This window comes from Harpia harpyja, chromosome 7 (assembly GCF_026419915.1).
Source record: "Harpia harpyja isolate bHarHar1 chromosome 7, bHarHar1 primary haplotype, whole genome shotgun sequence".
Lineage (NCBI taxonomy): Eukaryota > Metazoa > Chordata > Aves > Accipitriformes > Accipitridae > Harpia > Harpia harpyja.
In genome coordinates, this window is record NC_068946.1 from 6,244,609 (window position 1) to 6,272,047 (window position 27,439).

Sequence of the window (27,439 nt, forward strand, 5' to 3'; positions counted from 1 at the left end):
AAAGGACAAGTCAAATCCACGGCAACAGGAAACCTTAAAAAAAAAAAATAAAAGTCTTAATCTGCTTCCCTGTCTCTTCCTAAGAAGTACTTGGGAATAAACAAGAACACAGTCAAAATGTTTACATTTTGGTGTAATTTATTGGCACAAAAATATTCAAATACAACATGGCATCTAAACATGGCTACTCTGTTGTATTTTGTGCATTGTTTTTAATATGTTTAATTCATAAATCATAACTTTATTTTCACCCTCGTGTTTAATAACCATTATTTTCTGTTTCAAGTTATGACCAGGTCTCCCCATGTCTGCCTCCTATGCCAAGTACTAAGCTTCCCTAGTTATTTCCCAATACTGCTTTTTAATCCAGACACTGTGGGAAGCTCCCAAGTGGTATTTCATTTGTACCCTGCATCCAGTTTGCCACCGATCAACCCGCATAGAGGCACCTGACTTTGCTCAGCTCAAGGTCTTCCAATTCTTGGATCTGCTCTGATATCCTGATCTAGTCTGAAACACGACTCCCGCGCTAGTGTAATGAGCGGATATACAGTTTCCAATTTTGGGGCAAGAATCGAGTTTGAAAACAAGGTAACAGGATGAAACAATGGTAAAATTCTGCTTCTCTTTCTTTCCAGTTATCCAGCTTATGCCCAAATCTAAATGAAGCCTCCTGCACAAGCGCATTGAGCTCACTGCAGCCACACCAACAGGACTGACCAGGGCAATAATTAATCCGCAAATGACTTAGTTACATTGCAAAGTAAGTCAAAACCCGTATATAGTTATTTTCAATGGATCACCAGTTCCCCAAAGACCAAGTGGAACCATAGACATCTGTGGTACAATCAGTCTTCGCTGTCCTGGAAACCCAAATCAAGTGTTGTGTTTCAGACAGCTTGTGTATTTCCAACAGCAGCTATACATTGGCTTAAACCAACTTTTAATATACAATAACTCTTTTCATTTACATTTCAAAATATTTGACAAAGGCTGTATTTCAGTCCAACGTTCAGTTTGTGTTTGTAGAAGAGCAAGTTTGGAGTGCAAAAGCCTCCAGAATAAAAGGCTGTGGATACTTTGGAATCTTCTGTTACCAGAAAGGACACCTAAAGAAAACAAAGATACTGTAGTAACGCTGACTTGCATACAGTTTCACAAAGGCAACACTGAGAAGGACTGAGGTTCCATACTAACTAGGCACCATTTTAGTACAGGAAAAGTTGACAGGGGATCTCCATGCTTCTTTCCAGCTAACTAATGTTTAAAAACACTAAAAAAATCTGTTTCCTTAAGCGTAGTCCAAAGTTAGTTAACTCTCAAAATGACAGTAAATCATCTTTGCTTACTTTAGAAGATGTGGTTCTGCACTGTACCTGAAATCAGTGACCACCACATGCCTTATTTCAAACACTTAAAATGTTGAGGCTGATTGTGGTTTAAATGTTCTAAAACCCCTGTCACTACTTATAACAACTTTCTTACAGAGGACGGTCTACGGGATCACTGTCATAGGCTTGCAAAATTTACCAGAGCAGATGCAACATGGGGTAAGGCTCCTACATATAACTAACTACACAAGTGACATTTTCAATAGCTGTTCTCTGCTCAGATTATTCAGAGAAGAATTTTGCAACGTTAGCTGAATGACAAACTCACCATCCAATGTAGCACTGGCACAGATTCTCATGAGAAGTAGCTTGCTTAATGAGCAATTCTACTTGTGTGGGTACATCAAGAGTTTCATCATGAGAGAAGTCTCGACCTTTGAAAATAAAGAATGAAAAAAACCATAAATGGAAGTCACAAATCATATAACATAACTTGCTTCTTGGTGGCAAGTTAAGGACTGATAGGACTTTTAACTGCTCGTCCCTTACAGTATATAAAATGCAAAATTTTCCAAACATGGAGAGTGCCTCTAAAGGCATACAGAGCCCAGAACTCTGTTTTCCCAATTATTATGGTTTCTTCCTTTTGTCTTCTCCAAATAATGGATGAACCAACAATAGATAACTTTCCAGTAGCTGGAATCCTGGTCCTAATCCCTTCAAGTACATTATTTGGCAGGTGGGAAGTAGTTTCTTATAAACTTTAAGAGCATAAAATTTTGCAACTAAATGCTGCAAACTATAATAGCCAGGACAATAGAAATTCTACTTCCACCAACAAGTCAAGACATGCAAAATATGAAGTCTGTTTAGTTACAAACACCTATATACTTTCAAATGGGGCTCATTTGTATCTAAATGCAGGCACCAGTACTTAGGTGTTAGACAAAACCAGGAAAATGGCCTCATCCACTTAATCGGAATGTGTTAAATTCAAGGATTAACACAAAATACAAACACTAAAAGTAGTGCTGATCCATCTCAAAACATTTTATGTTTATCTTATATAAATATAAGAACTTGCTCACCAGTGAGCTTATCTCGAACCCTGTTGATGATTTGAATTGCCTTCTTATTTAGAGCTTCTGGCTTCACTAGACCATCTCCTACTAAAAGACAGAAGTAGGAAAGAGAATTAGAACTTCATCTGAACAATAAAAGCATTTGTACTGCTGTTACATCTGCCCTTCGTAAACACCACAAATATCATTTTGAGAGCAAACAAACCCAGATACCTGTATATTTTCTGTCACTTTTTTTTTTTGAGTTGAGAACACAGGTTATTATATTCCTCATTTATGCTGACAATGAACTGTATCTGTCCCATCTCGTGTAATTGTACCTGGACCATGATGAAATTTTCCAATCTAAGAACAATTTCTGTGTCAGTATAGAAACAACAATGAAACTTACTGAAGGAATGGATGGATTCAGGCACTGTGGTCCCAGTTTTCTTATGGGCTGTCTCACCCAATTCCACACTGTCCAACATTTCTATTGAAAAAACCCATGAAAACATAAAAGCATAAATGTGACGCTGAAAAGCAGATAAAATAATATTCTTCTGGAAACATTAAGAAAACTGTTAATCAACTTGTTTGAAAAGCATATTTGACTCTGACCAACTGTACCACTGTCCTGGTTTCAGCTGGGATAGAGTTAATTGTCTTCCTAGTGGCTGGTCCAGTGCTATGTTTTGAGTTCAGTATGCGAAGAATGTCGATAACTGATGTTTTCAGTTGTTGCTAAGTAGTGCTTAGTCTATAGTCAAGGATTTTTCAGCTTCTCAAGCCCAGCCAGCGAGAAAGCTGGAGGGGCACAAGAAGTTGGGAGGGGACACAACCAGGACAGCTGACACAAAGTGGTCAACGGGGTATTCCATACCATGTGACATCACATCTGGTATATAAACTGGGGTGAGTGGGGGGGGGGAAATCGCCGCTCGGGGATTAACTGGGTGTCGATCGGTGGGTGGTGAGCAATTGCACTGTGCATCATTTGTATATTCCAATTCTTTTATTATTACTGCTGTCATTTTATTAGTGTTATCATTATCATTATTAGTTTCTCCTTTTCTGTTCTATTAAACCATTCTTATCTCAACCCACGAGTTTTACTTTTTACTTTACTTTACTCTTCCCAATTTTCTCCCCCCATCTCACTGGGGAGCGGCTGCATGGTGCTTTGTTGCTGGCTGGGATTAAACCATGACAACCACATATCTCTATCACTAATGGAAACATATCACAGGAGCAAACATTATTTTTGCCCTGCTAACGTACTGAAAGGCCTGATTCAACTTGTAGGAACATTTTGTATAAAAGTGTAATTGAAAGATATTTTGAAATGATGTACAATTAACCAAAAATTGCAATAAAATGTTTATTTGTAGAACTCGCCATATGAAACACTGTCCCTATTCTGCAGTCCAATAGCAAACAACTGCTAAGATTTGATGCAAAGCTCTCAACATTCAGTCAGATGACTACTTGCCAGATTTTGCACACTTAATATTTGGTAGCTAAGTAAATAACTACCACATATCAATTACACCTTGGACTACACCAGTTTGTATGTGCCCCAGAAGGATGTTAATGTAACTGTAAAGGACTATCTGCTTTTTGTGCCAAAGTACTGAACTCACCACTTCCAGTCCTAAAACTAATGATAATAAGCTCTTTATCTGTCTACTTTTGAGTAGAGGACTGAAAATATTTACCCAGTCTTGTGCACTGCTAAAAAAACCGCTCCAAACATTCATGACATACACCATCTTTTCTACTCACCTACTGACTGACTAGCTGAGTAGGAATCTGTTCTCGTTCGTGAGCGCTTATTGCCCTTTGTATTTGCTGCAAGAAAATAAGGAGTTGAAAAGTATGAACTGGAGTTTCAGTGTTTCATAGCAAATTTGTCCACAAACAATACAGATTTGACTGCCTTCCTCCTTCTCCAAATTTTATGTCACCTGAAAGTAGCTTTCAATCTCCTGATGACAACTAATACAAAACCAACCCAAACAATTTTGCTTGTAGCTTAGTTTGGTGTCTGTGTTTAAGTACAAAAGGGTTTTAACCACTGTGGTAATTTCACATTACAATCCCTAAAACCATGTGCGCACAGAAAAAGCATTTCCAAAGCAACAATTTCATCAGATTGTCTTCAAACAGACATTGGATTTCAGGCTTCTGGATTTCTTGTATGAAGAAGCAGCAAGAATCACTTACTGTCCATCAGCCGCCAATTCAATAATGGATCATACACAAAGGCTTCAAGCACAGCCATGACACTGTCCTTATGCTCGCGCAGGACTTCCATCACTGTGTGACAGGTGATTCTGTAATTGCCATCAAGGCCCGTGACCTTCAGAAGAGAAAGAAGCGAATCAACCATGCTGCATCATTCACTATGCAACTCCACCCCTAACATTCAGGGAGCAGGAAGTGGCTTGAACTGGAATTCACTATGCTTTGTTCATTAAGAGAACAAGATAGATGTTCATTACAAACTAAGAAGCTCTTTTCTGCCATTAAGATGATCTTTGTGAAGTACCATGCCATTGGCTGTGTCTGGTTGATGCAAACAGCTATCTGAAATGAGGAAACTAAGAAAGACCTAAGAAATTGGAGGAATCTCAGGGGGTTTTTTGCATCAATTAAAAAGTTGCTTTTCACTGTAATGTACTGTAAAGATCACAGGAGATATTTTAACTTACAGAAAATGCAGCTGAAATATAAACACCTCTAGTTCTTAAAGAGTGGAGACGTTTAGCCACAACAGAAAATACAGGGAAAACTGAGAAATGGGTGCCATTTTCCCTAGGAACAATCCACTTTGTATTAAAGAGTGGATGCTTACCTCCATAGCATTTGTCAGCATCCTTGTTAACCTAAATGGAATCTTCTCAGGGAACTTTTCTCTTGTCATTGCAACCTAAACACATGATGATGGAGAATTAGTAAATTAATAGGTAACTTATTATTTAAGAGTTAATAAATATTGGGGTTTTTTTGCTACAAGCTTGAAGGTTGTATTCCAAATAGGAAATAAAAGTTCCAGCTTTATGTTCCTCAGTTTCCACAAATTTTTGTAAGAAGCTAGTTAATTAACTTGATAACAGAGGGAAAACTCAAGCGTGCGCCCAGCTGCTAGTGTCAGGTAACACAGACTGCCTATCACCAGCTTAAATTGCTTCAAGGAATTTTATGGAAAAGTGATGTTAGCACTTCTTTGCTTGTTCCAGGGGTCAGCTAATCCCCAAGACATGCCTCTGAGATAAGGTATCTATTATGTTCATCTTGCCTGTAAGTAAAATGAAGCCCAAAAGAGAGCCAAAGGGTTTGCCCAAGATCACATTCCAAGGTCGGTTTGTCCTGGCTTACAGATTAATTTCTGTTCTATGAGAAAATGTGAAATATTACAGAAAATTTAATGTCCAAGTACAAAGATTTACCTCAAAACAGTCCCCAAAGTCAATATGCAGGATCTTTCCACTCAGTCTATCTAACATCAGGTTGGAGGGGTGTCTTTGATGAACGAGTAGGAAAAAAAAGAAGGTGACAGACCATTATAAAAACCCAAAGTAAATCACAGCAGCTCCAGTCTGAAATGATATTTATCTTCATGAACAAGAACAGCCAGTGACAGCTTGCTTGTCTGAGATCTTCAATCTCAGGATGAACAGAATAGCTTCCTGACAGTGCATCTATCACATTATTTTTCTAATTACCTCTCAGGAGTTAGAGATCATCTCACCTTGGAAGATAAAACAACCTATTGAACCAGAACCATCAGTACATTACTTGGATATGAACATTTATTTTTCAGTTAGGATAAATTCTTCTACTTGTTTTCTGCTTCTCATTTTTTTTCAGTATAGAAAAATGAAATGAATTATGCTACAGGTCAAGTAATGCAAGTTGGACTAGCACCAGAAAAGAAGAGAATCAATCCAGACTACGAAAACCACGATGCTGCTATTCATGCCGACTTGTTCCAATTTTGTTTTAATTCAATTTTCAAAGGTTTGTAATTTCATTATGAAGACCTTTAAGTTCAGGAATAGAAGCTTTTGTTATGAAAACATGTGAGGGTTTAGCTGTTTTTGCATTACAGACCTTAAATCTAAAATATATTGTCTTCAAAAGTATTTTGGAAGTTATCGTGTCCCCTTTTAACAGTAAGCCATAAAATAAATCAAACATTTGTTCATTTTTTTGGTAATTTTTTTCTTTTTTCATTATGTGCCCAATCCATTTGGATAGTACATACTTCCCTCCAGAATATGTCTGCATTGCAGATCAGAAAAACCACCATGTTAAGTAATAGCTAAACCAACATTAACTTTCATTTGTTTTAAGTCTAGAGCAGTCTTTGGGGAGTATTTATGGGGATTTCATGTGTGTCTCTGACAACTGCTGTGAACGTACATAGCATTAGAGGTTCCTGCTTCACAGAATAAATATCCACCAGGCAAAAAAGTATGCAAAATAAGTAGTGTTACTGAACCCATTTGGAAGGAGAACCGGAAGACCTCTGCCACTAAATACTTTCTGGATTTCTTTTTGCTACTTCAGGGAATAAAAACCGATGCTTGATCATGGTGCTTCTTTCCTCCCCAAAAAGCTGGATGTACGTGTACAGTCCTAACAGATTTTGCAAAAAAAAATTGCCATCTCATATGCATGAAGCACACACAAGCACACAGATTGGTGGCAAAGGTCAACAATATTTCTGTTTTATAGAATCGATGGAGAAAGATTTCCCATTCTGTGAGTGAAACGAAAGGACAAAATTAGAACTTGTAGTCCTTGATGTAATTCTGTGTGTACTCCTCTCAAAAGGGAAGAAACTCTTATTTGTACTCAAGATACACAAACCCTACATCCCATGCCTGCAGTGCTGAAAATAATGACAGCATGATTAGGTCCTGAAAGATGGTGGTGTTACAAATCAGCAATAACCACAATGAAAGATGTTATCATACAAACAGATCCAAGGAATGAATTGATAGGCCTACACAGTCTGTGTTTTTATTTAGAAGAAACCTTTACAATTTCACTTACCTGTCACCAAGGCCCAAAATGTACCCAACCATTGACATCACAGCTAGTGAACGAGTGTAGTTTGTTCTTCTGTCAAACCACACCTACAAGTGGAGACAAAATAGAAAAAGGCAGGCAGGCATGTTGCATGTTTCAGCTTGTATTTTAAATTATACATTAACTACTTGCATTTTGCACAAAGCAGAACTGTGATATGCTCCATAGCCTGAGGGGGTTCAGACATCCTGTGGCCTTGAATTAGATGTCTAAACCATTAACAGAATATATTCTGAGGGTCCTGCTTTTCTCTCCCCATGCACAGTATATGGAGCTCCAGCCTCCACTCTTGGACTTTGGACTGCACCCTGGCAGCCATTGTGATCTGAGCCTTATAAGGCCCCTTGTGAGGAGATACACATGTGGATACACATTCTGCAGTGATTCATCTGGAGTTCATGATGAATAAACATCATCTCTCACTCGTTCTGCAGAGAAGGTAATTCCACATCATGCTGATTGCCAAACACAAGCCATTACACGTGCTGAACTCACCTCTGAGCTTGGACTTTTCAACCACAGCAGTTTGGCAAGGTCATCACCAGCTGTATTATTGACAGCATGTTCAAATACTTCTACCTTCTGCATCAGAGTCAGGTGGTCATAATCTGGAGCCATCTACAATTGAGAAGTGACACTCAGCAACTTAAAAAAAAACACCTCCAGTAATCCTTAGTTGTACTATGAGAAACACAGTAATCACAACTAATTTCATATCAAGTTTAGATTGAAATTATTTGTAGACTGACCAATATGTTCCCAAACACAGTGGGATGACCACCCAACAGCAAAGAATTCATTTTACATGGGATAGCAAATGATTTAGCATCCACAAAGTAGTCCATAGCCATATTTAATTAAAATACTGCAAAGGTGAATATGTTTCAAAAACCATTATCTAAATAAGTCTTCTGGGTTGGCACATGCTTTCCTTTTTGGCAGGCAATTCTAACTTTTCTAGTAATGTTCAGTTTCTCCAGTCTGTCTAATTTTGGCCCTGTTGCTTAGGCACAATGTTTGTGAATGCCAGCAGCATGGCATTGTATAAGGCACATCACAGTCACACAAAATTCCAAACACATTTTAGTCACCAGATGGTAACAACTTGTGGTCACTGCTAAAACAGGAAAGGAGAAACAAATAAACATATGGCAAATTTTACCTCTTGGTAGCATTTTATAACTCTTATCTGATATTTTCGCATTTATTACTGGTACCAATAACAATCAGAAAACAGGCAAAGGAAGAACAAGCTGCGCACCGTTATTCTTCATTAAGACAATGGAGTCCTAAAAGAACGTACAAAAACTCTGCCAGCTTTGCCCTTTACCCTCAGCATGATGCGATGTTCAATGTTGAGCAGGATCTTTTTCTTCTCCCTGTAGTCTCGGATGAGTGCATGCAGTGTGTCACAGTGGGGGACCCAACCAATCAAGCCTGAATTCGTAGACAGTGGAATAACAGCATATCTCTGGATGCTACAGGAAAAAATGGAGAATCAGAGCTCAAATTGTTGTCTGTTGTGAATTATTACATTTCGAGATGCTTAAAACAACTAATATTAAATCTGATTCTGATCCAAATTGTCTCTTCAGTAGTTGCTCTGCTTTCCTTCTTTTCAAACAGACCCGAAACATCCATTTGGATAGACTGCTGCCAGATAATCTACAGACATTCTCAAAGCTTACGTGGTTTTCACTGAAAGACTGCTTTGAGAAGGTACATGTTATGTCACCCACAGTGATCTATTATTTGCACATGACATTGGATATGTTCATGCTTGAAAGACACTGTACAGAATTGCAGTCAGTGACTATTCACCAGGCTATTTAGTGACTATAATAAAAAAAATCCTTAATAAAACCCCCTGTTCTCAGGTTCGTAAGGCAGCGTTCAAGCTATCTTGAAATAGGGGTTGCCTCAACAACCATAACTATTTATGAGATGGGACTTCAATTAAATAAAACAAACAATCCCCTCAGGATACATTTCCTCCAAGTTTGAATTCTATGAATTTTTTTTTCTTTCTTTCTCTCTCTTTTTTTTTTTTTTTTTAATTAACTTAGTTCCAAGATTCACCATTTCCTCACAAACCAGCTGGCTGTGCTAAGGATTACTTGGAAACTGCACCTACGTAGGGTGTCACTTATGCATAAGCACATTCAGTGATTATCCACAGCACATACCTGAGGTTTTTACGAAGAGAAGTTGGGTCGTTTGCTAGCAGAGTGTTGACCAACCCAAAAAGCTGCATCACTCTTTCATCTTGGCGAAGGTCTTCATGACCTTTCAGAAGGAATACAAACTCATGCCCATTGCTTCCTGCGAAAGAATTATAATACACAAAACTTTACTCTTGCTGAACAAACAGAGAAGAGCAAATACACGTGCACCCAAGAACTGGAAAGTGTGGCAGTAAGACTGACCAGACCACTAAGAAATACCTCACTTGAAAGAAAATGTTGTAAAGGTTTTACCTGGTAAATATGCAGTTTGACCTAAAAGCAAGGACTGTTTAAATACTAGAATAGCTAAGTGAAAACTGCGCTCTCTTACCCATTAATGTTAACTTCCTGGGCCGCTGCTTGGAGGTGATGACCTGCAGTGAGGGTGCAATGGACTGAATACGTATGATGGGCTGGTTGGGATCATACGTTCCTGGCACTGCCAATTCCAGGTCCCGGCACATTAAGAGTTTTGGTGACACATACTGTAGTTCCAAAGAAGTGAGCTGCCAAAACCAAAAGAAACACAACCCCCCAGAATTTCAGTTAAATCTCACTGAAACATCTGAAGAGTTCATGCTGCCAAGTGACCTACAACAGTTCAGTCATCAGTACTTCAGATGCTTGCAGCAAGTGCTGCATAAGCAGCAGACTTGCAGCAAATCATATGCAGATACTTCTAGAATACTGAATTTGAATGTTTTGAATAACCAGAAAACATGAAACAAGATCAGTATTGACAAGTTGCACTGTAAGACCCACAGCAGAACTGTACTTCTCCCCCCACCTGAGGCAGCTGCTTTGAGATACGCCGGAACACATGGTAATAGAGATCCCAAGCCTGAGTTAGGTCTTTGACATTTCCTGATTTCATGTACTTCCTGCACCATTCCTGAGCTTCCATTAGATCTCTGCCATAGGCCTAGGGAGGAAGTGAAAAACAACAGAAGAAAAACATTTCTACAGACTATAGTGGAACAGGTGGAGACCACTTAATACCTACAAAGAGCATCACAGTCGATTTTTAAATTGCATTACAAATACTTTATCTCACATTTTTATAGCATATCGGAATTAAAGATCCAGAAATTCCTGGATCCAAGGCATGCACTGAGTTTATTAGACAACACTGCTCACAAATAGACCTCATGATAGGAGGTAGCAGAATGAATAGAATCACCCTTTAACAGTAGGCTCACAAGCTCAAATTAATTCCTTTTGCTGGCTTGAGACAGATCATCTTTACTATCTGTGCTAGTGATTACCATGAAGCAAAGTAGACTTAGCAGAATTAACTGCAGAGCAGTTGTATGTTTTCCAGACCCTATCAGACACCCACCCGTTATAAGACTCCAGGGCAATCTGCACTATCATGGCCCCTGTAGTACTGTAGTCACCAAAAGCCATACAGATGTGAAGATAAATGTCAATAATGAAGTCTGCAATTAACGTAATGAGTCCCAAGAGATTTACTCTTTGTGTTAGACTGCAAAGGTCCTTGTAACACATCTAGGGCAGGTGGCTGTCCTGCCTGGTTTTGAGGGCATGCAGAAGGCTATGCTCTTGGCCATTTGCTGATACCTGATTGAAGGATGTCTCTTTTAAAGTCTGAGGCCCACGCTCCATCATTGCATGAAGTGGTTCCAGCACCTCAAACATTCCCTTCACATTCCTTTCTCCAAAGTATAGACGAGATGCTTCTTCCAACCCTTCATGCCACATCTCATGCCATAGGATGGCTACACGGATTAGCTCTTCACTCACCTGTTTTAGGACAGGAAAAAAGATTAAACGCCTAAAGAAAAACACTATGACTGTATACTGACTTACAAATGCAAAACTACTTTCTTCTCTAATGATTATAAAATATTTGTTGCTGGCAGCTAGAGGGAGCCAAAGAACTCCCACAATGCTGTTAACACTTTTTTCTGCAAGAAGCAGATCAGGCTTTTCTCACCTTACTTGTTGCCTTTGAAATTTTCTATATATTTGTGTAGCTTGGCCTGAAAGCATTACTTTTCATTTATTCATAAAAATTTTTAGCAAATGAATTAAATTACTCTTTCCGTACTATGCTCAGTGAGTTTTGTTTCCACTTTTCATTAAGCAAAAATATCTCTTTATGGAACAATGATTCTTCATTTATTTCTTTTCTAAACTTATTCATAAGGAGACACAAGAACTTAGCGTTTGAACGTTATGGTCCTTTTTAAATTAAAGCATTGTCTTGAAAGTATACTAATACTGTAACTTCTACCTATCACAAAAACCCCAAATTAATTGTACTTGAACAAAATTAACAATGAATAGTCATTTTGTGTTATTATATCTGTGGAACATCCATTCCTGAAACACAATACACTTTATGGTACACTTAAGTACTCACCATCATCGCCTGTTGCACCAGAGTGTTACTGTGCTCACACATGTTTTTCAAGATCTTATTCGCAGCGTTGTGGCGAGCAGTGGTTGTAGATTTAGAGGCCACAGTCAAAGGATAGATCAAAGCCTACAAGGGACATCAACCAATAACATTTTAGAACCACACAGAAGAGCTACATAAATTGAAAGATTAGCAAAGCATTAATAAATAGCAGCCTTAGGGCTAGACAAAGCAAGCAAGCTTCCTTCTGGAAAGAGGTGATAGGAATTTGCTATTCAAAGTCTTCCAATCTGAAAAGCTTACAAGACTTTAATTCACTCAGTAGCAGAATGACTTTGGGAGCCTGTATCAAACTGGAAGAACAGAAAACTGTTTTTAGCATTTTGTGATTTTCCGGACTGTAGGAAGAAATTCAGATAAAACATCTGTGAGGTAGCCTTTTAGTAGTCACTTAATGAGATTTAAGAAGGTGATTTTCACTACCCAGTATTCTATTAGATGGACAGAACTTCCCCTGCTGCATGGCTTATCAACCTCTTCTTTCCATTTTTATGTGAACAGTGCTGAGGTGAAAGAAACAGCAGCAGAAATAGTCCCCATCCTCACTATCCTCACTTGCTGTGACTTCCAGTGCAGACATCTAGACTAGGTGAAATGGAACATAGAAAATGCCTTAACTGGCGCTCAGTCTATGGAAATTTCTCCTCTAAGCCAAAGCTTACCTGGGGATGGTACCGTCCAATATCTGTGAGGAGCTGATGAATGAGACGTCCTACTAATGGTCGAGGGGTGTCAATTCTTGCAATGAGCTGAGGGATAACCTAGTAATAAGGATAAGTAAAATAAACATTCCTGTAATCTCAAGTGTTTAGTTCACAAGCTGTTCTGCCCTCTGCTAGAGATCTCTCAGTCTTTAAGGGAGACAGAGAAGCCCACCACTCATTTTTGAGATGGTCAGAGGATAACACAAAGTTCCAAACAGTGTCAGAAATGCAGAACAGCTCAGTGAGATCACAAGTGTTCTGTCCAAAACTGTTATAGGATCCTCTTATCAAAAGAGTAAGATTTGTCTTGAAGTGTAATGCTCAAATAAGAAATAAAGCCTTTTTTATTTATTTACAGGAGTCATTCTACAAGGCAATCCTGAAATAGAATGAAAATTTTAAAACTGAAGATGATGTGCATTCAGTGGTGATCCAAGTATAAAACACCACTGCCTGCTCTGATGTAATTCAGTCTTTCTCATTCATATGCACTAAACTGTATATAAATACAGAAATGCATGCAAGAACGTTTCTCATGTCTCTGTTCAAGATGCTTGTTAAGTAAGTTACAAATTGTACTGCACACTGCTCTCACCGCTGTCGAGCAAAGGATCATCATGGATATCATGTAACAAATGCCCAAGCTCCCCCCAGAACTGAGATTTGTCTTAGCCGTTTGTGTTCCTTACCTGCAGCCAAGTGTCTATTTGGATTGCCTTGACTCCTTCTACCAAAGCCTCATTCACATCAGGCCAGTGACCATAGTCAAACCACAGAGTAAGGACTCTGAAAAAGAGAAATACATTTGTTAGGAATGCAACAAAAAAACCCCATTCCTGTCAAATACCTTCAGACCCATTTACAAGTGATTCTTCTTCCCAGAACCTACAGCTAGTAGGATAAGGGCTAATCCACCTAATATAAATTAGCTTGGACCGAAGCATTCACAGTTTTACCATAACAAAAAAGAGCAGAAACAGGTTCTACCTAATCTTAAACCATGTGCCCTTATCAGCTGGATTTCATTTACTATGTGTTTTATTATGTACCTTAGAGTGTCTTGTAGGTTGTTTCCTCGAGACAGAGATATGGATCGGAAAAAACCCTGGACAGCAGGGACTGTGTACATCAAGAGGGTCTTGGATAAATCCTTTTGGAATGAAAATTGCTGCATTAGTTCTACACAAGCGCATCAGTCCACATGAATCCTAAACTCAGCAAGGGGAAAGAGGAAGAAATATGTGGAAACATAGACCTAATCCACATTATAGTTGACTTCTGCTCATACTCCTCACAGGACATGTTGCTCCTGGAACTTATGTTTTGCTTTACTAGACATAAGTCTTTCAGCCTGGCAGGGAATATACCATGAAGTGGTTTTATACTTCAGTTTGTTGGCAAAACTATGGACAGCAAAGCAGCCTAAAAACTACAACCCTACTATAACTGGCAAGTAAAAGAGATTCCTCACAGTCTTTCATGAAGGGCTTAAGCAGCAGAACTTGTTAATGCACATTGTAGCACCTATAATAGCAATCCATGCCTTTGCTCTAGTTCACAACTAACTTAAGATCATTTGCATTAATTTAATCCTCTTCCCTTAAGACTGAGTTAATCTGAACTTCCTCACTTTTGCTGTAAGCTATAAGAGTGTGTGTGTGTGTATGTGTGTGTATATATATATATATATATGCGCACATACAGCCAGTTTCCACAAGCCAGGTATGCAGAGTAGCTTGTTTCCCACCATAGTATTTTCCTGCATCTAAGCAGTAAGTACCAATCTCTCAACATAAACAGGAAAGAAGGGTACCTCAGTGACTTTTTTCTGCACTGGAGATGGGATGGGACTGTTCTCTGTGCTCTCTGCATCACTCTCACTATTGCTGCCCTCGGTGTTAGCGCTAGTGATACTGGCTCCACTGGCATGACGTAGTTTCTTCTTCTCATCTCTGGCCTGGTTTTGATGTTTGTAGTGAAGCACTGCTTCAAAATTCATCACTGCCCAGGCATGCCAGGCCTGCCAACAAGAGAGAACAAAAGTCAGAAGGAAGATGAATCCTTTCTGCAACCTGTACTTTCTAATTATTAGAGATAATAATCCAACCTTTCTGAGTCTGCGGACAACAGTAGTAATACCCTGCAGACAACACAATGCCTTGCTTTCTCTAATCACTTGTAGTTTTAACTGTCTTATTATCTTAAATAACATCATGGTGAGTTCTTGGCCAGGAGCTTCCTGTTGGATATTAAGGCAAAGGAGCTCTGTAGCAAAAATTAAATCACATTCTATTCACGTATACCTTAATTTTTCAAAGCTTAAAATGAACATTAATATGTTAGGACTAGGGGAGGTGTAACAGGAAGAAAAACAGGAGATGGCTGCCTCAGAGAAGATCTGGCACCAAATATTAATTGAAATTTCACAATCCTGAAATCAAAGGATCTTTGGAGAATTAGCAACAAGGCCTCTTTCCTAGTTCAAGTATACTGAGTGAGAACAAGTTAAATTTTTTCCATTTAGATTATCCTTTCTCCTTCACTGTTCACTGACAGGAGAGAAAGTCCAAAAGCAAGAATAGAAACTTAATTGTGGCCTAGTTTTACCAGCCAGATAAAATTCTAAACAAGAATCCCATGGTTGCCTTGGGCTGCTTTCTCTGTTTTTTTTAACCCTACTTGCAGTAACAAGACATATAGTTATAGGAGATCATCCTATGAACATCTTCCTTTCCTGTAGTATGGGATGTGATCAAATTTACTGATCTCTCTGCAATGGCGCATAGAAGCTTTTCCTTACTGACCTTGTACCAGTTGCGATCATGCTCTGTTGCAGCACTGTAGTATTGCAAGACTTTGGGAATGGTACTCTCATTGATGCCTTGCAGGTTCAGCTGCCACTCACCCAGTTTCAGGAAACACCTGGTTAAGCAAAGGGATTATTGACTCAGAACCTAGAATGAAAATGAAGCCTGCTGGATTAAGAGGCAGACTTCTTATCTGAAGTCTGAAAGACATTTCATGTGGTAAACCCCCTCTGTAAGCCTCTTCTGCAGACTAGGAGTGTATGTATTAACTTGTAAGGTTCAAAACATCTACATCCTGCTTTTAAGTGTGGACCTAACTACTTAATGGTTTAATTCTTAGGGGGAAAGGTGAGGGTCAAACTTTGTTCGTCATTTATTTCAGTTATAAAATAAATGTAGGAAGTAGCTAACAGTAGCATCAAAAGACTTCATCAGTATTGATAAAATGCACCTAGCATATGTGCTGGCTAGCTGTACTTATCACCATACGAACTAGCCTTCTGGAGAGAACACTGCGACAGACAAACAGTGGAAACACAGAGCAACTGCTCTTCCCCCAAGCCAGAACCCCATTAAGTCATCCCCTCCCAGAGGAAAGGAAAAACAACATATTTTTACTGCAACAGGGTGGGGCTGTGAAGGTTTGTGCGAAGCTTAATACTTTGCTCCCTTAGCAGGCTTTAAATACCACAGTTACACAGCTGTCCTTTCTATATTTTGAGTTTTCCAGAAAGCATTGTGCAAGAAAAAATATTGTGCGCAACTCATTACTAATTTGTCATCCATGATAGTCACTCTGAAAAAAATAAGATGATGGTGTTATCAAGTTCCCATTCTCATAAAAGCAAATTAAGCGCATGCCTCCCTTTAAAAAAAGCAAACCCTCAATAGCAAGCACTATGCAATTTCTTCTCTAAACTGGAAAAAAACAGATCTGGCACCTCAAGATCCACAGAGGAAAACGGAGATTATAAGATGTGTTTTTAATGAAACAATATTTTGAGAGACCATCACATGCTGGGCACCTATTGCCCAAAGCACTGCTGTTGTATTAAGGGCACGCGCTGCCAAGCACAGATGTGCCAGGCATGTGGGAAGTGTTTCTTTCCTACTGACTGGATCTCCTGAAAACCAAAGGAATAGCCATGCTGAGAGCTCTGCCTTCTGCCAGTGAGCCACAGTGCTGGAAAAATACAGCCAGCCGCTAGTGACAAATACGAGCTTGTTTACACTGATGTGTCACAATAACATTTACTGAAAATTGAGATAGATAAGAATGTAATACCAAATGGGTCTCTACCAGCTAGATGAGAAATCCCCTGTTCCTTTTAATCAAAGCATGGGCCTTGTGTGAAATGTGTCATCTGCATGGAACCTGCGACCTCAGGAAAGACGTGAGTTTCACGATATAGCTAAAGGGTGTCCAAGGACCAGGTGCTGACCGTGCCATGAGCTTGTGGAGTTCTTGCTTGTGCTGCTGGTCCTCAGTTGCAATAGCGTGCTGTGCCTGCTGCTGCATTGTCTGTACGAAGTGCTGCATATGCTGGAACGCATCGATCTGTAATTGGATGACGGTTGCAGTAAGGACCACAGAGGTTAAATACAACTTCGCAAGAGAGGAAGACAATGTGGAAATAAATTTTCACTGAAAGCAAAAAATACAGTTTTGTTTTCCTTCAAAGCTTTTTAGCCATTTAAATCTCCCTAAAATCAGTTTATACTCTACATACGTAGCACCAAATAAATGAAGAGGTTAGAGATTCTTGATGTCTCAGAAATCTGGCCACTGAACTGCTACACTGAGGAACAAATAACTGCATCCTTCCAATGCTAGGCACACCTTCATGTCATACATACAGTCAAAAGCATGACTGACCATAACATAAGCTGACATTGTGCTTTGATGTGCAAGAATTAACTCTGGCAAAGCGACATGGTCACCTGCACAAGAAGAAAACTTCAGCAGCAGACAATGTCCTGTTACTGCTTATGCAGACTAAGATTCTAGTAATGACATAAAGATGTCTCATTTGCATTGAGCATGCACATCAAAGACAGTCCAGCAATTCCAACAATCAAACAAATGTTCATAGCTTACAAACTGTATCTGACCAGGTCACTATCATAATAGATAGGATAACAAATCCAGAGAAGCCTGTCTATAATATGCTATGGCCTGAAAAAAAAAAAAAACAACTTGAGAAAATAATGCCTGAAGGAAAACTTGCAGCTTCCTGATCTTCCCTCCTAACCCCTGAGCTTTGGCTAGGCTTACAGTACACACCATGGGACGTAAACTTTGAGTTGTTTCAACAAATTAAAGTCTAGATTTCTCCTAAGGTTGTTTAAGCAGCACAAATGTACATTGCTCCTTTGCCAGCAGATTACATAAGGCAGTAGTGCTAAAGCAACTTGCACTACCAAATTTTGAGGGAAGACTCTTTCTGAAATTCCTTGGAAAGAATTATGGGGTAAGAAAACCTGAAATTAAAGATTCAAGGAAAAAAGTATGCACACTTCACTGGAAACAATTAGAGTAAAGCTCTTGCAATCTGGAAGGTCATTTCAGGTCAGAAACTGCAGAATATGCTATTAAGAGTCCAATTTACTTCTGTTCCATCTACAGGAATGAGGTACTTTAGAGTGAGGCAAGAATCACCTGAGCTGAAATGACTCATCTATCCCATTCAGATGTCAGCACACACAAGTCAATTGTCAGGAAAAAGGGTATTAGCCCAGCGTAAAATAAAAGACAGTATCACACTATTAACATTAATGGGGGGCATTCCACAGCTTGTAACCTAGATACTTGGTTAGAAGGGGATGGGGGAGAAATAACAATCTTATAAATAGTTATGCTGTTATGCCAGACATTTGTCAAAAAGACAAAAAGATATTGCCGAACAGTTATGTGCCCCTCTCATATCTAGACACACCCAACAATCTGCTCTTCAGTTTCCATTAATATTGAAAACTGATCACCATAAACTGACAGGCAGAGCACTTAAGACTGAAAGCAGGAAGTTTTCTTTAACAACTGAATTCCTAAGTTTGTATGCAGCCTTGTTACGGTATATGTCTGTAGAATGCAGCTGCTGGCAAAGGTCCTTGTTAGAAGAAACGCAACAAGTTTACTTATCCATCTTTTTATCTGTTGTTTAAGAAAAGATTGTTGTGCAGCTCTGCAAGTGCTATACGGCTGGTTTCTATCTACATGCCATTTTTTTTTTCTGCTGGATCTGGCAAGTGCCAAAATGGTGGTAAGGAAAACATTTTAGGTCAACCAAGCAACCTTGAATTCCTCAGCTAGAGAAAATGGTCATTTCCTACTATACCAGCCTACCTCAGTAGCTTATTACTTAGGATACTAGATCAAGTCAACACACAGAGTTATATAAAACTCTGGTCTACATATGTCACTAAGTAGAACTATGTATTATTTAGTTAATGACAGTCACTGAAATAGAACATAAAGATATGCCAAACCATGTAATGCTGCTGGTACCAGGATAACTCCCTAAATGCTTTCAGTGTTTGGTATAAACAAACGCTTAAGTCTCACTCCAGACTGCAAACTGTCGTACCCTAACACAGCTTCTTCTACCACAGAGCTGCACCTTTAACCATGAATTTCAAAAATAAGCATCTATGTTCCAAGTGCCACAAAGGACTGAATCATTGAGTCAGCCCTTCCAACAGAAGAGTGCTCAGAGAAAGGGTTGAGAGTTGCATGTAGGTATAGGGTTAGTGCTACCTTGGGTAAAGTATTTCTCCCTCAGCACTGTAAACGACACCCACTTTTAATGTGTTAGAAAGAAGAAAAAAAAAAGCCCCCAAGCACAGAGCTTATATACTATATTTAAATAGGAAATCATTCAACAAGCAAGAAGAGGCGATTCTAACTACATCTGTTCCTCCTTCTCATCTTTGCTGCTTTTCTAATCTTTTTTTTCCCTGTTTTCATGGGCTCCACATGCATCAGTTTATTTTAGATACATTCTCTTCCCCCATCCCCTTAATTTTTGTGCCTTGTTTCATTCTGCTTCCTACAACTGCACCAGTTTCCTGCATGTTGTCTATTTCTTTATCACAGGTCAACCACAGAAGAGTATACTTTCACTCGAAGAGGCAGGCAGAGAAGCCCTATATACTTCTTGGGTCATTTACTGAAATAAAAAAAGAGACCATTACACAGTTTTACAAAGCCAATAGAACACGGCCTCATCAGCAGCTCCTTCTGTTTTTTAAATTCAAATAAAGAATAGTTAGGTCATGGCAATGTTCCCATAGCAATGGCTCTGCTCCAGTGCTGGCAATCCCAAAGACAGGAAAAATAAAAAAGATGTGGCAGAATATGAGAATAAATGGAGGCTTTAATGTATATTAAAAAAAAGATAAGTTATCCAGTCTGGAGCTTATTGGATTTGATTATGTAAATTCTCCCTGTGTTGCAATGTCAAAAACATTCACCCTAGGCTCTTTGGAGCCAAATTGTTCCCATGACAAAACCCTATGTACTTTTCAGCTGTCTTTCAGTTAGAAATTTTCAATAATGTCCTTAATAAAAGTCAGTTCTGCTCAGTAACTAAGTACAAACTGTTCAGGATATTTTTCTAAAACTGGTAATAAAAAAACTTACTCTTTCAGCATGTACTCCTGACCATAGGTGCAGTGTGGAGACCTGGCAATCAGAACAGTGGACGAGAAGTCAAGTACCAAGCCCACACAGTAAAATCTTGGTGAGGACAGAAGAGCTACTATTGACCATTAATGTTGGCTGAATCCCTTGGGTACCTAATACTGGTTTAGCAAATATAATCTTTCCATGTAGGAAGTAAAATTAGGGCCAGGCCTTCTCTGCCACTATAGAGTTTTAAAGGAAAATTTCAAAAGCTTATCTTCTGAATAACAATAAGGAAAGGAATTAGTTATCCCTTTTTAGGTGAGCAAAAATAGAATCTTCAGCCTTGACTTTGTTCTGTGGTTGTTATGAAGAGCTAACATGAATGCCACAGCTCAAAACCTGAGCAATGAAACACAGAGAGTACTATGTTCTTTTGTACCTTACGGGCGCTCTTCCACATGTGTTTCATGTATGCATAAGTCACTTGGGGATGTACAGTTGGCAGTGGGTGATCCAGCTGTCGAGATGGATCTACTCCCAAGAGCAGGACAAGCGTCTTATGGGCCAAAGCCTGGAGAAAGTTGCAAAGACAAAAAGCACGTTAAAACAAGTTCATTCTTACCTCCATTTCATATTGACTGCAGAATTGCCCGCCACTAAAAAATACCTCTGACCCTCCAGATAAAACAGAGACATAGCAGCCTTATTACCACTCCCTGTATTCATAAGAATACCACGTGATAAACCATATGTCTTCATTGGGATCAGAGCATTAGATTCTCATTTCAGAAGCCAGCAGAGAGTGTGAAGTCTCCATTTCAATTATTTTTGGTAATAAATCTTGTGGCGAATGTTGAAATAGGATTGTAATGTTCAACGATAACAACGTCACATTCTAGATTTGACAAAGAGTGCTTTAGCAGAGAGAGCTATTATTAATAACTACAGTGCTGCATAAGAACTTCCAGGTATAGCATGCAACAAAAAATTGTCTCTGAGGCTCTCAGGAATAATATTAGTCCCACAAAAATAACCTTGGCTACAAGCATGAACTCTATGCTAGTTACAATTTTAGCATTTCAACAATTTCTGACTGGTTTCCTCCTCAGAGGAGAGCCCATCCCACTTGGGCAATGAAAATATTTGGAAATGCTCGAGGTTGAAGCAGCATGACAAAGCCAATCATCTAAAAACCTGCTGTAGAGAGTAGAGCCTGATAATGCTTACCAGTCTCCCACTCTTGCCACACAAGCTGGCATACTTGAGCCAAGTTCTCATGTCCTCATGAGGATTCACAACAAGAGATCGGACCATCAATATTCTTTGCCAGTCTTCCACAATTCGTTGACAGCCCTGAGAGAAAAAGGAAGAGAGAACTTGGTAGCGTTTTATCTCCAATCTACTCCACAGAGCCTTAATTCAGAATCTGAAGGGACTTTTCCCAAGATGGAGAGACTTCAGTACCCATAATTCACAGCAGGCTGACATTACGAACTAGCTGGCTTTTTCTTTAATACAGCAATGTGTGAAGAAGGTTAAGTCCTTGACTCTTACTCTCTGCAGCCAGCTCAGTGTTTGCAGTCTAGCGATATCCTCTGATGGAAAAAGGAGAAAAGCTTCTAAAGCAGAAATGCATCCAAAAATCAGGAAAGCTCTTTGTGCAATTCCAAAACAAGTCAATAGTTTTATAACCCTTCTCAACCTAGTTTTAAAACCTATTTTTGGTTTAAACAGTGACATATCTCAATATGGAGATGGTACAAAACCAAATGGTTGCAAAGATATTTTTGTTATTGCCCTTCTTCTCCTTGCATGTGTTTCTTTTAGAGGCTGGCATGACTGAATTGATATTCTGCCAGAAACTGCAGTTCCAACTGCTATGCTGCTTGTGCAAGCATTGTCTGGTTCTTGTCTGTCTGAAGGGAGATATGTAACAACATTGTCACTCGGAGGAGGATGAGGCTGTATTTAAAACATTCAAGGATGCTACAGAGAAGTAGAATTGTGGAAGGGACAGTAACATACATCAAATACATCATGCTTGCTGTAATGGCCACATACTTCAGGGTAACAGTGATGCTCTGAAGTTCATATTGATCCAGAGATGACTTAGTTTTGAGGTTAACAAAAGAATTTCCAATGGCAGCAAGCACCTTAGCACCAAAACATCTATTTCTTTCTCTTTTTCTTTTTCCCCAAAATTGAGGGCTGGGAAATTAGACAAAGCTTGTTCGCTAACACCCAAATACACCTCATCCCATAGGCATTTTAAAATTATTAAAAAGCAGCTATAAAATGTGCAGTAACTGTATGTACTGCTTTCAGGACTATAAACAGCTGTATTCAGACATTACATTTCCTGTCACTCTCAGTTTATCCACCCCAGTGGAATGGTCCCGAGCTTTTCCAGTCAGGAAGGCAAATGAGATACTAAAAGCCTTGTCACAGTTTCCCAAACAGCTAAAAAATATGCAGCAGCAGCCGCCTTTCATAAGGAGGCAGATATAGCAGTCACAGTGAAGAACTCTGCATAGGGAGAAATTCTTCCTCCAGGCAGTGTATCAAAATTTGGTATAATGAGAGCATTTTACCCTAATTATGCTCTCCCCCGCCTTACAGAAATCACCTCTTTAAACAGTATTCCTGTATGTACTACATCTGATATTCACTTTCACTGTAGGGATGCCTCTTGTAAGGAAATAAGTCTCAAAATATTTGGCTGATTTAAATCTTCAGAGGTGCTTTGGATTTTTGCTGTTTAGGGTAAGAAAGGCACAAACTTCTCTGTAAATACAGGAAAAGCAGCATTGCCAAAGGTCTCTTTTAAGAGGACAAGGCTAATCAGAGAATCATAGAATCATTTAGGTTGGAAAAGACCTTTAAGATCATCGAGCCCAACCATAAACCTAACACTGCCAAGTCCACCACTAAGCCATGTCCCTAAATGCCACCAATCAGGAATGTTCTTCTAAGAGGTCAAAAAGGAACAGGACAATCTTTTACAAGTATGTGAATTCTCTGTCCAGTTTTCCAGCATTGTGAGAGAATTCACTTCTCCTTAAAATGCAGCCAGACAGGTAAAAAGTTCAAATTAGCCTCATCCAAACCAGTATTTCCAGATGTAATCCAACACTGAGATAAACAGCCTTGGAGATCTTACTAGTGTCTCCATTCTGTACACATCTTCCAGTGGAAGGTGTCCTTGCCCACGGCAGAGAGGTTGGAGCTAGATGATCTTTAAGGTCCCTTCCAACACAAACCATTCTGTGATTCTATATCAAGTCTTAAATCACCCCACTAAAGTGTCACACCAGTAGACACCTCAGGAACATTAACCAAAAAAAAAAAAAAAAAAAAAGAGCCCAAACAACCAGGACAAATGCAAAGGAGACAGAAAGCATGCAGCCATGTAAGCATATATGCTATTGGGATAGAAAGATAAATGGAAAGATTCGCTGAGCCATTGCACTGACTCGAAAGGAAGCTGTTCATGCCAGTACATCAGCATCTCCATCCTTGACCTTTACAAAGATGTACCTGCAGTCTTTCCCACCAGATCTGGCGGATGATCTCACGGCGTTCTGGTACAAGTTTATACTGGATAACCTCTTCCAGCTCTGACAGCATCTGGCAGGATACCATAGCCTGAAGGAAACAATCACATTCCATCCCAATCACTACAGAAAAAAAATCTATAATTAAGGAGCAGTATTTTGGCATCAAAATCTTAAGTACATATGCTGCCCAACAAGTAAAGGCCCAACTGCTATATACTGGTATCTAGATGATCTGCTGATTCAAACTTTCTAAATGTCAATTCTTCTTTTTTTTTTTTTTTGGGGGGGGGGGGGGGGGGGCGGAGCTCACTTCACTGTTTAATTTGTCCCAAAGCTGCTCTGACAAAGTTATATTTCTTATCTGACAAGAGCCATTTAGCTTGTGGGCCTACACAGGTCTTATGTTTGATACAAGCACTACTCAGAAGTTTTATGCAACTTCTAGAGACAGTCTGAAGCAGCAATGAGGAGAATGAAGGCTGAGAGTTAGACACTTACCCCATAGGCTCGACTGTAGCTCTCTCCTGCCATGGCAGTCAGCTCAGCATCTAGCAGATCTCTGGCTTTGTCAATGCACTGAAATAGAAAAAGATATTTGGTGAAATGTGGTATGTTTTATCTAGAATCAACTGTTGGAACTGCTATTCATCTGTTCCATCTCATGAACAAAGCTGACATTGTTCCCATTCTCCAACAAGAACCAGGAAAGGATGTTACCAATAGAAAGAACTGACAGGGAAACAGTGTCCAGGGGCAGGTGTAGGGGAAGTCAAGGGGGCTTCATTTATCACCTGCACAATCTGAAGTTTGCCTTTCTACCAAATCAAAGTTTGCGGTATTTCTAATCCTATTGTCATTGTAGAGATTGTAATTAGTAACATTTATAGAGAAAAAAGAGAAGTTCACATTTTAGTGCAAGAGAGGCAGTTACAAAAAAGCCTCAAGAAATGTCTCTTGATAATATACAATGATAGAAAATAGCTCTCACTGTTTTATGTAACCCAACAGGTTTTTATGAATTTTACAGGACAGCAAATTCCACTCCTCTTCCTCCAACTAAGACATGCTCTTCAAGCATGAAATAAATCCTGCTTTGGTTCCAGTCATTATATAATCTCTCATCTACAATTTTTCCTGTTCAAAATGTTAAAGGTTAATCACAAACTCTACCTCTTTGAATGCCTGGCTAATTTTACTGTGCACATCACCCAAAAATCTGTGTACGGGTTTTGACAGAGCAAACTGAATTACTCCTTTATCTAAGTTGGCAAGCCAGCACAGAATTCTGAGAAATGATACTTGAGCTTCCCTGGAAAGTAAACAACATGCTTCACATCTACAGAGGGGAAAAAGTCACTCTGCAAATCTCCTCTGTGACAAACAAGCATACCAATACGGCTCTGTTTAATAGACTCATTCCTTGCCTTGATTTCTGATGTCAATCTAAAATTTAAGATTTATCACTGCTACCAGAAAAATTAGAGGAAAAGTTCTGGTACATGATATATATGAGCACTTCACTAAAGGAGCTGCAACAGACAGAAGTGCACAGAACACCCATGAAGAATCTTATGTGTGTCTTATGCCATCAATGCCCTTTATCAAGCAGTGCCTTGTAGAATGGAACCTCTGCCAAGACAACCCTTGTGCACTGTCTGTCTAGAAAACAGACATAAAAGTAAAGAAGCCAAAGAATGACTAAGGCATTCTTACACTCTACAGCACTGGGCCACTACTATCTGTACATATATTCACTGCTGTGTCTCTGGAAATAGAAGGTAAGCTCAATCACCAAGGTCTAATACATCAATGGAAAAAAGGTTATTGGGCAATTCATAGGTTACAGCCAACTGCTTTAAAACAGCATGTCTTTCCATGCAGAAATACAGCCTAGTTCATCTTAAACTAGGTTTTGGGAAGCCAACAAGGAAGATAATTACCTGCTGAGCCAGTGAGAAAAGGTCCTGATGAAGAGCCAGTACAGCCCTGTAGAAAGCACCGTCATGGGTGTCCCTTGGGATCATGCAGGTATATTCTTCCATGCTATCCCACTGACCTGCAGAGACACAGATATCCTCAATAATACAACAGCCTTCTCTCCAAGATAAGAACAGAACTATGCTACAGTGCTTAGACATCACTGACTAGGCCTGAATGCTGTGTGGTACTTCTACATTTAAGTCAGGTCTCCAACAGCTTGTCTTTGGCAGGGACAGTCTGTGTTATATACGGAAACTGTATATCTGCACAAACTGTATACATACATACACACAGTTATAAAAAAGCAAAAACATAGGTATTTTTCTTCTAGGCAAATTGTTATCTCATAGAAAAGGTTCTTGCATTCCTTGTGATGAAAAAGTTGAAATGCTGACATTTCCAGAACATTTGAATGAATTAGTGTCCTACAAAGCAAAAGATTAATTTTTCTCAGTAAAGGCTGGCAGACAGCAAGTGATTTGTAAGCTTCTCTAGTAAATATCTGGCTATCAGCATAATGGATATTTGGACCATTTATAGATTTATTCCACTTAAGATTGTCTACTCAACAGACACAACCTATTGAGATGTTCATCAGTCATTGTTCTAGTTTGTAAATAAGAGTGCCACAAATCTGAGAAATTCTATTAATCTCATTTCAAGTCTGAGCTATGTTCAATGTAAAACTAAGTAAAAGGGACCAGTTAAGCAACTGATTATCTGCTCAGACCAATAAGGCAGTCTCTCTGTTATTTGAGACCACACTGGAAGACCTTATGTAAATGCAAGTTTTCCAAAGGGCTTCAGTGTTAAATAACACTTCATTTCCCAACATAAATAATATTAGGTTTTGATTTTGCTGTTTCTTATATTTTGTAGTTCTGAAGTAATTTACAAGTATTTGTGCCTCCACATTGTGGGCTGTCATATGCTACCACACAAGGATACATTACCTAGGCCCCAGGCAGCAGCTGCAGCCATCCTAGCCATCTTAGCTTGAGTTTCATCATTGACCTGTGTCCACTTTTCACAGCATTGCTGGTGGAGCTGCCCCCTAAGAAGAATCCACAATTTCTGATCAGCGAAAAGCCTCTTCTAAGAATTCTGCCTTGTTAAACAACGACTTTCCACAGATAAGATAACCAGCCCCATTGTTCTTTTTAGATAAAGTGGAGAATAGGATTCTTCTCCTCTGACCAACTCAGACATGCTAGTCTGATGACAAATATCCTATCATCAGAAAATAATTTAAAGGCACATTATGCTTTGAAAACACAAATCCAGACAAAAGTTTGCATTTGTTCCTCAGCAGGTAGTAATGCCTACTTTATGAACTGAACTGTCAACTCCAGTATACAAATACAGAAAAAAAAAACCCCATTCCCAAGAAAAAAACCAAATCACTACCAAACAAGGGACACTTAAAATTTTTCGCAACTGTCAGTACAGGGAACATATGATCTGAATAGCTTGTGCATGGGTCCTGCTATCAAACATTTTGGATAAACACATCATCAAGTTTGAAGACAGAAACTAGAGAATCAATGCTGCTGTAACCTAGTATGAAAACTTGTCATGGCAAGATCTCAGAAGGGATCTGAATCTTT

At 39.2% G+C, this 27,439-nt stretch overlaps 1 protein-coding gene across 2 annotated transcripts in view; it reads right to left on the reverse strand.

The window, feature by feature from the left end:
• Window positions 1-120: 120 nt before the first annotated feature.
• MTOR (mechanistic target of rapamycin kinase) overlaps window positions 121-27,439 on the reverse strand; it is a 68,560-nt gene continuing 41,241 nt past the window's right edge. For both annotated transcript variants that reach the window (XM_052791690.1, XM_052791689.1), the window contains 28 exons: window positions 26,786-26,886; window positions 25,793-25,908; window positions 24,351-24,428; window positions 23,833-23,940; window positions 21,523-21,648; window positions 20,735-20,866; window positions 17,114-17,229; window positions 15,669-15,786; window positions 14,678-14,884; window positions 13,914-14,014; window positions 13,554-13,650; window positions 12,823-12,921; window positions 12,104-12,226; window positions 11,299-11,481; window positions 10,505-10,639; window positions 10,049-10,223; window positions 9,679-9,814; window positions 8,823-8,970; window positions 7,988-8,110; window positions 7,457-7,539; window positions 5,845-5,917; window positions 5,250-5,324; window positions 4,619-4,754; window positions 4,178-4,243; window positions 2,805-2,885; window positions 2,420-2,500; window positions 1,660-1,765; window positions 121-1,109 (listed from right to left, as the gene is read on the reverse strand). In XM_052791690.1, the coding sequence (XP_052647650.1) occupies window positions 1,094-1,109; window positions 1,660-1,765; window positions 2,420-2,500; window positions 2,805-2,885; window positions 4,178-4,243; window positions 4,619-4,754; window positions 5,250-5,324; window positions 5,845-5,917; window positions 7,457-7,539; window positions 7,988-8,110; window positions 8,823-8,970; window positions 9,679-9,814; window positions 10,049-10,223; window positions 10,505-10,639; window positions 11,299-11,481; window positions 12,104-12,226; window positions 12,823-12,921; window positions 13,554-13,650; window positions 13,914-14,014; window positions 14,678-14,884; window positions 15,669-15,786; window positions 17,114-17,229; window positions 20,735-20,866; window positions 21,523-21,648; window positions 23,833-23,940; window positions 24,351-24,428; window positions 25,793-25,908; window positions 26,786-26,886 (3,139 nt within the window). In that variant the 3' untranslated portion in view covers window positions 121-1,093. The remainder of the gene's footprint in view (window positions 1,110-1,659; window positions 1,766-2,419; window positions 2,501-2,804; window positions 2,886-4,177; window positions 4,244-4,618; window positions 4,755-5,249; window positions 5,325-5,844; window positions 5,918-7,456; window positions 7,540-7,987; window positions 8,111-8,822; window positions 8,971-9,678; window positions 9,815-10,048; window positions 10,224-10,504; window positions 10,640-11,298; window positions 11,482-12,103; window positions 12,227-12,822; window positions 12,922-13,553; window positions 13,651-13,913; window positions 14,015-14,677; window positions 14,885-15,668; window positions 15,787-17,113; window positions 17,230-20,734; window positions 20,867-21,522; window positions 21,649-23,832; window positions 23,941-24,350; window positions 24,429-25,792; window positions 25,909-26,785; window positions 26,887-27,439) is intronic.